Genomic DNA, 12,312 nt, shown 5'->3' with positions numbered 1-12,312 from the left:
AGACTGCAACTCTGGTGGTACACCACTTCCCTCATTATTGCACTGAAGGGTCAGTCTAGGTTTGCTGCTGGAGTCAGACTTAAACCTTGAACCTCCTGCCTCAGAGGCAAGAGTGCTACAATTGAGTTGAGGCTGAAACACACACTAGTCAATCCTAGCCCCAAACCCAAATGCAGCACCTCCTATAATTTCCCCACGGTGCAATCTGCTGTTGCAGGACAGAAAATAGTACTGGGGACCTTTTATGTCAGTGTGCTTCAGTCTACACCAGGTAGTGCCTTTACCCATCTGGCTTTTGTGGGAGACTTGCACAACAAGTTCATCAATTTGTTTGTAAGTGTTATTTCTGCAAGACTTACTGTGTACATGAATGCCCGATTTAGTGATTCATTATGTCGCACCAGAGCTGTTGGAAAGGATTACTTCTCTCTGTCAGATGTTGAGAATATTTCCATTTGCTATTGCCACTTTATGAAGGACACACCATTGAGAATCTCAACAAAAAGGCCTTTTCAATGCCAGCGAACAGAATTTTAGTGTACAGAGTGCAGCAAGGTTTCTATGGCTCTTCACCACAGTAGCAGTGACGGCAGCAGTAAATGTGACACGATTTGAAGAGTCCATTTGTCGAAAAGCACAAAGGGCAGTATATACAGCTTGTGATGTTGGATAATCCAAAAGGCAGCCTGTCTATTTGGCAGACTTGCTGACTAGGCAATACTGCAGGATTGCACTTAATGGTATTGTGACAGAATGTTCATTTTACCATAGAAATCATAGAAACCCTACAGTACAGAAAGAGGCCATTCGGCCCATCGAGTCTGCACCGACCACAATCCCACCCAGACCCTACCCCCATATCCCTACATATTTACCCACTAATTCCTCTAATCTACGCATCTCAGGACACTAAGGGCAATTTTTAGCATGGCCAATCAACCTAACCCGCACATCTTTGGACTGTGGGAGGAAACCGGAGCACCCGGAGGAAACCCACGCAGACACGAGGAGAATGTGTGGAGTTTGCACAGACAGTGACCCAAGCCGGGAATCGAACTCAGGTCCCTGGAGCTGTGAAGCAGCAGTGCTAACCACTGTGCTGCCGTGCCGCCCAACTACCATCTGTAGTTTACTTCACCAATACTGCTAATCTTACAGTATAGGATGGATTATTAAAACTCAAGAGTCCCCATCATTTAGCCAAATGAAGTCGGTGGTGGCGCAACATGCCCTTGCCTTTGGTGGGGATAACAAAGGTAGGAAATTGCAGTCAAGGATTGAGTTTATTGTGTTTAACTGCTGCTGCAGTTTCACCTATCAATCCAACGGGCTGGATTTCCTCCCCAGGTTCACGTCGGCAAAATATAGGTGATGATATGTTCATAACCGTCACCCCACCCTAGCTCAGTTTGTAGGTGCATTGCTTAGTGTGGAACTGAGTCACACAGATCAATCCTGGTTTTGATCCCTGCTGTGTATTTTCAGGCAAAGGTACAATATTTGTTCCCCAGACTGGAGAGGGCGAAATCAAGCTGGATTCCCACGGCTGATCTCTGTTGTCCTTCATTGAATCGTAGAATCCCTACAGTGCAGAAGGCGGCAATTTGGCCCATTGAGCCTGCACTGACTCTCTGACAGAGCATCTTGCCCAAACCCATCCCTCACCCTATGCTCATAACCCCATGTATTTACCCTGCTAATCCCCCTCACCTGCACACCTTTGGAATGTGGGAGAAACCGGAGCACCCAGTGGAAACCCATGCAGACATGGGTAGAACATGCAAACTCCACACAGTCACCAAAGGCTGGAATTGAATCCCTGTCCCTGGCATTGAGACTGCAGTGCTAACCACTGCACCAGCGTGTTGCCCCTTGCTTGAAGTACTCTGGTTTGAACATTGAGTGAGGACAGGGGTAGCCCGGGCTCTGATGGCTTTCAATATCATGGTAAACACCACTGTTCTGTCAAGGCTGCCAATGAAGAACTAGCACTTTCCAATGTACTGGAAGGAAACTGCTGCCCGACGAACTGTTACCAACAGGAGCTGCATCTTTTTGAAAGCTTGGGGCGGGGGATACATTTTCCTATTGAATTGTGAAACTGAGGAATAGAGAATACATGAGGATAATTTCAAGACACGAATATAATTAAGCTCAAATGACACATTGAAACAGTCATGCATGAGTAGTTTATTGCAGTTATTGCAGTGTACTCAATTGTAATCACCAAAGTGCGAGCTATAATAATGTTGCTGTGCTTTGTTACTCATTGCAGCAGTCTGGTCAGGGCTGCAAGTCACTCCCAATTTGTGATGATGATGAAATGAAGGGTTAATGATCTGTGCTATCTTTACTGCAGGTTTTGGAAGCTGATTTTAAGTTAAGTAATCAGGAAGTTTTCTTTTTAATATAGCAATTTGAATTTAAAAAGCCTCTGGTTTGAGCACTGATTTACACAAGGATAGATCACACTGTTCCAAGTGGAGGCTTTTGCTGATTAGCACAGCAGCCCAATGCCACTTTACTACTTTCTAAGCTCACTTATCTGGCCTCTATAGCTATGCAGGGTAGTGATTTTATAAGGATTTTGCCGTCGAAATGGAGGATTTGCTCTTGAAACCGCTTCCGGAAACCATAATGTAGAATGTGCGTTCCACATCATTGGAACTTGTTTGCTATTTCCCTCCCCTCAGTCATGACCTTCTTTAAACTGTCCTTCCTCACCATCACTAGATTATACAGAAACAAACTTACATTTATTTAGCGCCTTAGTGATTAAACCATTTGTGCACTTGTGACATTTAGCCACTGGTTGCAACATAACACAGTAAGAAGTCTAACAACACCAGGTTAAAGTAACCTAGTGTTGTAAGACTTCTTACTGTGTTTACCCCAGTCCAACGCCGGCATCTCCACATCATGCAACGTAACAAACAGAGCAGTCAATTTGTGCACAGCAAGCTCCCACAACCAGCAATGAGATAATGAGCAGATAATCTGCTCTTGTGACGTTAGTTGAAGCATAAATATTGGCCAACACACCAAGGACAATAGGCTGCTGTTCATTGTGCGGTGCTAGGGGATATTTTGCATTCATTGAGAGAGCGGGAAACCTGTTTTGATGCCTACTTTAGTACTGCACTGAGAGTGGCAGCCTAAGTTAGAGGCTAAAGTACCCATCCCCCACCCCCTCTCAGCAACCTGTGGTTCAGAGGAAAGAGCAGGATTTCTGAGCTATAACATTCAGCAAAGTAAAAGTAATCATTCAATCAAAGGAGAAAGTTCAGATATCTAATAATTTATGAGATCCTTTGAATCAGGAATCCTGGTTTGAAAGGAGACAGTAAAATGAAATGTTTGTGAATATTTCTGCACTGTTCTCATTTGTGCAGATCACTTGGAAATGATGTACATTTAATTTTTATACGTTTTGATGTTCCAAACTTGGGTTGAACCTGGAGAGAGAATTTTGAGTTAGATGACACAATAATGAAGAAATGTTAATTACCTGTCGACTGTTGGTGGTGGGGAGCTAAATAGCATCAGACAAACAGTTCTATTAATATGAAATTAAAGCCTTTTGGCACAAACACAAATTTTCCTGCACAGTATTGACGCTCATGGGCAAAATAAACCTGACAAATGCATTGTAAGTTGTTAATTCATCAGTGGCATAGCACATACTCTGACAGCCAGGTATTTAAGTTGTTCTCTCGGCGTATTTGATGTTGGTTTGTGATTATTGCGAAATTAAATTCAATAAATGTGATAATGTGCAAAGTTGACAATTTTCATCCTTATACTCCTCGATGGTCTTGGCCCTCCTCCTCTTGTAACCTCCTGCAACTTTTTGAACTCTTTCTTTCAACTCTGGCCTCTTGTATATCCCCCCTCTCCTTGCTGCACCATTGACAGCCATGTCTTCAGCTGCCTAGGCCCTTAGCTTGGGAATTCCTCCTGAAGTATACTTGTCTTTAAAATCTACCACATTGACTATGTAGTGGTCATCTGTCCTTATTTTTGTCTGGTTTATGCTCTTGTGAAATGCTTTGGGATGCTTCGTGGTATTAAAAGTGCTCTGTAATGCTGGTTGTTGTTGGTTGGGTTTCAGGGGAGTGACCTGTATACATTGCTGTCCCTCGTTTATGAAATCGTGTGCAACGGTCTCTGAGGAGGCTGCTTTCCAGAACACACTGCCACTGTCCGGTGCATGCACAGGTACCTTCGGCAGTCACAATTTTGAATATTTCATGTGTGCAACTGGTGTTGTGGCATGGAGTTTAAATCGCCCAAATTGAACAGGTTGGGTGTTTGCCTGTGTACACTTGTTTTGTGTTGTAAGGATGGCAAGGGGACATGGAGCATTTTACAAGCTAATGAATGTTGCTCTGAGGGCCCTTAATATGCACTGATTTTAAGTGGCGAGCTCCTCAACTCAGAGAATCCTACAGTGCAGAGAGGCCATTGGGCCCATTGAGTTTGCACTGACCACAATCCCATCTAAGCCCATCCCCATAAACCCATGCATTTACCCTAGCTAGTCCCCCCTGACACTAAGGGACAATTTAGCATGGCCAATCCAACTAACCCACACATCTTTGGACTGTGGGAGGAAACCAGAGCACCAGAGGAAACCAATGCAGACACGGGGAGAATGTGCAAACTCTACACAGACAGTGACCCAAACCGGGAATTGAACCCGGGTTCCTGGTGCTGTGAGGCAGCAGTGCTAGCCACTGTGCTGCCTTTTGGTTCCCATTTTATAAGCCAGATGGATTGTGCGGGATTTCCGCTGTAGGACTGATGGCAACCTTAAATTATCTTTGGACTTTTACCAAATGCATATCACCTGTGATTCCTGGGCCCGCCTTGTATAATTGCTGGTCTTTGTTTATTGACTGTGATCCACGTTCATAGAGTCCTAGAGGTTTACAGCATGGAAACAGGTCCTTCGGCCTAACTTGTCCATGCCGCCCAGTTTTTACCATTAAGTGAGTACCAATTGCCCGCATTTGGCCCATATCCCTCTATGCCAATCTCGCCCATGTAACTGTCTAAATGCTTTTTAAAAGACAAAATTGTACCCGCCTCTACTACTACCTCGGGCAGCTTGTTCCAGACACTCTCCACCCTCTGTGAAAGAAATTGTCCCTCTGGACCCTCTTGTATTTCTCCCCTCTCATCTTAAACCTATGCCACTAGTTTTAAACTCCCCTATCTTTGGGAAAAGATGTTGACTATCTACCTTATCTATGCCCCTCATTATTTTTTAGACCTCTAAGATCACTCCTATGCTCCAGGAAACAAAGTCCCAGTCTATCCAGCTTTTCCTTTATAACTCGAACCATCAAGTCCCGGTAGCATCCTAGTAAATCTTTTCTGCACTCTTCCTAGTTTAATAATATCCTTTCCATAATAGGGTGACCAGAACTGTACACAATATTCCAAGTGTGGCCTTACCAATGTCTTGTACAACTTCAACAAGATGTCCCAACTCCTGTATTCAATATTCTGACCAATGAAACCAAGCATGCTGAATGCCTTCTTCACCACCCTGTCCATCTGTGATTCCACTTCCAAGGAGCTATGAACCTGTACCCCTAGATCTCTTTGTTCTATAACGCACTATCATTAACTGAGTAAATCCTGCCCTGGTTCAATCTACCAAAATGCATCACCTCGCATTTATCTAAATTAAACTCCATCTGCATTCATCAGGCCACTGGCCAATTGATCAAGATCCCACTGCAATCTTTACTGTCCGCTATATTACCAATCTTGGTATCGACTGCAAACTTACTAACCATGCCTCCTAAATTCTCATCCAAATCATTGATATGAATGACAAATAACAGTGGACCCAGCACCAATCCCTGAGGCACAATGCTGGTCACGGGCCTCCAGTTTGAAAAGCAACCCTCTACAACCACCCTGTCTTCTGTCATCAAGCCAATTTTTATCCAATTGGCTACCTCACTCTGGATCGCATGAGATTTAACCTTATGCAACAATCTACCATCAGTACCTTGTTAAAGGCCTTGCTAAAGTCCACGTAGACAACGTTGACTGCACTGCCCTCATCTACCTTCTTGGTTACCCCTGCAAAAAACTTAATCAAACTTGTGAAACATGATTTTCCCCTCACAAAGCCACGCTAATTGTCCTTAATCAGTCCTTGCCTCTCTAAATGCCTGTAGATCCTGATTCTTAATACCTTCTAACAATTTACCCACTACAGGCATTACGCTGACTGGCCTGTTCCCTAACTTTTACCTGCAGCCCTTCTTAAACAAAGGCACAACAGTTGCCACCCTCCAATCTTCAGCCACCTCATTTGGCTGTCGATGATTCAAATATTTCCGCTAGGGAACCTGCAATTTCCTCCCTAGCCTCCCACAACGTTCTGGGGTGCTCTTCATCAGGTCCCGGGGATTTATCTACCTGATTGAAATCAGGACTGAATTATTCTGAAGAATGCCACGATTCCCGGTATTCTTATGCTATTCTTTATGGCCTTGTTGCTGGAATCATGAATGGGACATGGGTACAAAATATATGGCCTGTTAGTGTTCAGACTTGTTGGCTGGGTGCAAAGGTCAGTCATCAAACTCAATAATTATTTGTACGGCAGTGGAGTTTTGTAACAGCTACTGAGTGAACTTGCACTTATTTATTTTCTTGTGGTAATCAATTGTTTCTAGTATGCTTAACGTTCTTGCAGTTTGAATGAAGGATATCAGTGTATCTCAAAATGTTATCTGTGTCTGGAGCAAAAGCTACCAGAGGTTAGAGTTAAAGAGTTTTACAGCATGGAAAGAGGCCCTTTGGCCCATCGTGTCTGTGTCAGCCATCAAAAACCTATCTATTCTAATCCCATTTTGCAGCACTTAATCCATGGCCTTGTATGCCATGGCATTTCAAATGCTTATCTAAATGCTGGTTAAATGTTGAGGGTTCCTGCCACCCTTTCAGGCAGAGAGTTCCAGAATCCCACCACCCTCTGGGCAAAAGGATTTTTCCTCAAATTCTCTTGAAATCTCCTGCCCCTCTTGTTAGTGTATGGGGTTTCTAGCCATAGAATTCCCTAAAATTTATTGCTACAAGTGTTATTTTTACTGCTTTTTAAAAATGTAAAACATTCATTTCACGTGAGATTGTTTTTCAGAACTGTGGTCTGGCCATTTTGGCAATGACTGCAGGTGAAGCTTAGTCTTAATAAAATAAATAGCGCTATCTGTTGCCAGTTTACAGCTTTTGGTAGCACTGCAGAGTCTGGCTGAATTATAAAAGGAGTGTTTGTGCCCCCTCCTTAAGCAAGTACTACACTCTGTGCACCAACACGGGAAAGTTATGCAACTTTGATGGTCGATGGATTTCCTGATTAAGATAGCTGTAACGTAGAAGCAAGAAAGCTGCTAATAGCTATGAACTGGAGGATTGAGATTAATGCTGCAATTGGGAAGTGGCAGAACAATCGACAGCGATGCTTAGTTCGAACACATTGTAATTGTATCCACTAGATTTCCTATAATTTTCCATTAGCAGTATGGGCTGTAGTTAATGCTGTTCTGAACCTGTTGACAGTAAAGCCTTGTCTATAATACATTAATCTTGCAAGGTTTAAAGAGGCTAGTGTGTATTGCATCCTGAACCATTTTGAATGGCAGACTTTGAAAACAGTTAGATTAAGATAAAGCTACCAATCTTATAACACAGCTGTTTGAAATCTAGCCAAAGATCTACTGGCGATGTAGATGCTGGGGATGAGGCAATATTAAGAGCTAACCATTGAGCTGAGCTGTTGGAGAAGGAGGATGCAAGAGGCGGTTTTTGAATCTCCCTGGGGGAATACACACAGTATAATCCCGACTGGGAGCTCTTATGAACTTTACTACCCAAACTACCAAAAACAATAAATTGTCATTTGTGTCCTGCACAATTTTGCAACAAGTTTGAGTTGTCTGATGCTCTCTCAAGCAGTGTCACATTTAAATCACCCTACTTTGAGCCAGTGGAAAACATTAATCAATAAATATATTTATAAAGGACATATATTTTGTATTTCAGTTGTGAATATATGGGGCAAACATTTAATTGAAAACTGTTTTAAATACCTGTTGTTTGTGTTGATTGCATTATGCTGGGATTTGCATTATTAAAGGTGCCACAGTATTCTGTCACTGCTTCCCACTTCTGACCTGCTCTTGTAGCCAGAGTATTTGAATGGCCAGGCCAGTAAAGTTTGTGGTCAATGGCAACCTCCAAGATGTTGATGGAGGGGTCTCAGTGACGCCACTAAATGTCATGGGGAGATGGTTACTTTTTCTTTTGTTGGAAATGAAAATTGTGTGGCACAAACAATGTTTGCAGTTATCAGCTCTGGCCTGAATGCTGTACAGGTCTTGCTGAATCCGGGCACGAACTGCTTCACTGTCTGAAGGGTCGCAAATGGAAGTGAACACTGTGCAATCATCAGTGAATATCTCAACTTTTGACCTCCTGATAGAGGGAAGGTCATTGATGAAGCTGGTAAAGATGGCTGGACCTAAGATACGACTCAATGGGACTGTAGCAATGGTCCAGGAATGAGGTGATTGACCTCCACAACCATTTTCCTTTGTGCCAGGTATGACTCCAACCAGTGAACAGTTTTTTCCTGATTTACATTAACTTAAATTTGACCAGATTCCTTGATGCCACATACTGTCAAATATTACCTTGATGTCAACGGCAGTCACTCTCACCTTACCTTTGGCGTTCAGTTGTTTATTCCACGTGTGGACCAATACTGTACTACAGTCTGGAGCTGAGTGGCCTGTAATTTCCAAACTGAGCATTGGTGAGCAGGTTATTGCTGAGGAAGTGCTGCTCGACAACACCTTCCATTACTTTGCTGATGATTGAGAGTAGACTGATGTAGTAACGAGCTACGTTGGATTTGCCCTTTTTGTGGACAGGACACACTTGGGTGATTTTTCCATATTGTTGGGTAGCTGTCAGTGTTGTAGTTGTGCTGGAACAACTTGGCAAAGGGCATGGCAAGTTTTAGAGTGAGAGTCTTCAGTATTGGTAACTGGGATGTTGTCAGGGTCTGTAGACTTTGCTGTACCCTATGCCTTCAGCCAGTTTTTGATGTCATGTGAAGTGAATCAGATTGACTGAAGACTGTGATGTTTGGAACATCAGGAGAAGGCCGAGATGCATCATCCATTTGGCACTTCTTGCTGAAGGTGGTTGCAAGCGAGTGGAGCATTTAAAAGCTTGTATTGAGATACTTTGTTTTCAGAGAAATTGTGCAACAATACATAAGAAAGTAATAAGTGATATTGATGCAGCAAAATGCATCAAACAGATGGAGGGTTCTGGATTCCGATGGAAGAGAATCCTTGTATGTTGTTGCAGCCAGTCGTGGTAATTATTTTGTTCACAAATGGTTAAAAATATATTAAATGTTAGATCCGCTCTCAGACAAATCACCAACAAATGTGAATCCTTTTATCATATTTAATGCTGGAGCCAGAATGTCTATGGATCTTAACTGACATTTGTATAGATACAACCAGGTTTGCAATCTATCTTATGACTGGCTGGGGTATTGATTTGAAGAATGCAGTAGCCTGAAAGAGGCATACAACTGCAGTTCAGTGATACAATAGTGCCTTGTTTTAGGTTTATTAACGTTCCTCCCTTTCTAGGGTAGTTCTCCTTGTGACTTACCAAGGAAAATTTGCTTACAGACTGAACATTTTACGTTCTGTATCTGCTGCACTTCAGACTCAAAAGAAAATGGCAGTCATTCAAAGGTTATTTTTTTCCACTCCGCCTGGAAGTATAAGTGTGCAACTATGCACGTCTCAGTCCTTACCAACAATAGTTGGCCACCAGATTTTGCCACTGTGGGTGGCACAGCGGTTAGCACTGCTGCCTCACAGCGCCAGGGACCCGATTTCGATTACGGCATTGGGTCGCTGTCTGGGTGGAGTTTGCATGTTCTTCCCACGTCTGTGTGGGTTTCCTCCGGGTGCTCCAGTTTCCTCCCATGCTCCAAAGTTGTGTGGGTTAGATGGGGTTGGCCATGGTAAGTTTCCCCTGAGTGTCAGGGGTATTAGTAGGGTAAATACATGGGGTTGCGAGGATAGGGTTTGGGTGGGATTGTTGTTGTTGCAGGTATGATGGACCGAATGGTCTTCTGCACAGTAGGGATTCTATGGTATACAGCCAACTGTGAGGTCTATAAAATATCTCTTCACAGCAGTATCATAATCCATTGTTGATGGAAAATAATGTCATCTGATACACCATAAGCAGTATCATGGAAAATCTATCAGTATTTTGTGGGTTATAAGGTTTTCTCCCTTTAAATGAGTTTATTTTAAAGTTAAAGGTTTATTTATTAGTGTCACAAGTACACTTACATTAACACTGCAATGAAGTTACCGTGAAAATCCCCTTGTCGCCACACCTCAGCGCCTGTTCGGGTACACTGAGGGAGAATTTAGCTTGGCCAATGCAGCTAACCAGCACATCTTTCAGACTGTGGGAGGAAACCGGAGCACCCAGAGGAAACACATGGGGAGAATGTGCAGACTCCACACAGACAGTGACCCAAGCCAGCAATTGAACCTGGGTCCCTGGCGCTGTGAGGCGGCAGTGTTAACCACTGTGCCCCTTTATCTCACTTTACAAGATCTCGGCTAATATCGTGTCATTACCGTAGAATGTTCCAGCACTGAGGTGGATTTCCCCACATTTCTAACTGCAGTGGGTAATATCTAGAGTTAAATTTCAGCCGGTGTGGTTCCACAGTAATGAACCACTGCAGAGGCAAAACCTCAATGATATTTCACAGTCAGGATCTGTGGTATATGCATACAAATACTCATCAGTTGGTGCTGCTGCAAAAATTCAATTTCTGATATCAAATTCAATCAGATTCACACACATGAGTGTAAACTCTGATTCCAATGCCCCTTTTATATTTGGTAACTACATGCATCGACTGTCCACTGCAGGGAACCTGAGGGTGGTAGGGGATAATGGCTTACCCTTCAGTTGGCACGCTCGCTCCGGCTGCCTGGTGCAATGCAGATGGGAGTTAATTTATTTTTTTGAGCAGCCTCAACTACTGGTTTGAGTTTTACTTCTGATTTTCTGGTTCTTTGTAGATTGCTGCCAGGGCGCGCTCACTCGCAGAGAAGTCAGTGTTGCTGCCAAAACACTGAGAACAGTGATTAGTTGGCATCTCCATCTTACCCGAGAGAGTTAGTGAGAAAACACTCATTTAGGCTTGATTGCCCTCTTGTTGGTCATGTAACATGAGGACTGTATCGTCGATTGCAGTTGCTGTGTCTTGTTCATATTTTAGTGTGCCAGTTATACTGCTAGCTTTTTTGTGCGTCTGACCATTTTTAAAAACTCTAGCGATTCGTCAGTCCCAATTTGTTGGTGTCATTACCGTAGAATGTGTATGGCATGTTGGGGGCACGGTGGTTAGCACTGCTGCCTCACAGCGCCAGGGACCCGAATTTGATTACCGGCTTGGGTCACTGTTTGCACATTCTCCCCGTGTCGGCGTGGGTTTCCTCCGGGTGCTTCGGTTTCCTTTCACAGTCCAAAGATGTGCGGGTTAGATGGATTGGCCATGTTAAATTGCCCCTTAGTGTCAGGGGGACTAGCTTGGGTAAATGCATGGGGTTATGGGGATAAGGCCTGAGTGGGATTGTGGTCAGTGCAGACTCGATGGGCCAAACGGCCTCCTTCTGCGTTGTAGAGATTCTATGATTCTATGGTCTTGTTGTGCACCATTCCTGTAAGACTGCAAATCTTTTCCCTTGGCTAATCTACTTTGGTGGATCTCCCTTTGCTCCTTAGTGGAAGCTTCCTGTCAGGATGAAGATGAAACGATGGAGACCATCGAGGCAGCTGAAGCACTACTGAACATGGAATCCCCCAACGCGATCTTGGATGAGAAGAGAATGTGTGAGTTTTAAGCAAGTGTATGCACTTTCTTTCCCTTCCCCTTTGTTGTAGAGTGCAGAAAAGGCCCATTGAATCTGCTCCAATAACAACCACGACTAAAGTTGTGCTGATCCCATTTTCCGGCACTTGTGCCATACCTTTGAATGCCTTAATGTTTCAAGTGCTCATCCAAATACTTTTTAAAAGTTGTAAGGCATTTTCCTTTTCATCTCTGAGCCAGCCTGATGCAATTATTTGGTGTACATCGGTCCTAACATAAAGTAAGTGTCGACTGCATAAAAAGTTCCACCTCATGGTCAGGCCTGTGGCCTGAAGACCAATTGTAATGAATTC

The 12,312-nt window shown here is 43.5% G+C and overlaps 1 protein-coding gene across 8 annotated transcripts in view; it reads left to right on the top strand.

The window, feature by feature from the left end:
- elf1 (E74-like ETS transcription factor 1) overlaps positions 1–12,312 on the top strand; it is a 277,826-nt gene that overhangs the window by 253,868 nt on the left and 11,646 nt on the right. For all 8 annotated transcript variants that reach the window (XM_078211693.1, XM_078211690.1, XM_078211694.1 and 5 more), the window contains one exon: positions 11,872–11,979. In XM_078211693.1, coding sequence (XP_078067819.1) covers positions 11,872–11,979 — 108 coding nt within the window. The remainder of the gene's footprint in view (positions 1–11,871; positions 11,980–12,312) is intronic.

The sequence above is a fragment of the Mustelus asterias genome, chromosome 4 (genome assembly GCF_964213995.1).
Source record: "Mustelus asterias chromosome 4, sMusAst1.hap1.1, whole genome shotgun sequence".
In the NCBI taxonomy this organism is placed as follows: domain Eukaryota; kingdom Metazoa; phylum Chordata; class Chondrichthyes; order Carcharhiniformes; family Triakidae; genus Mustelus; species Mustelus asterias.
This window is presented reverse-complemented; position numbering and strand designations above follow the sequence as displayed.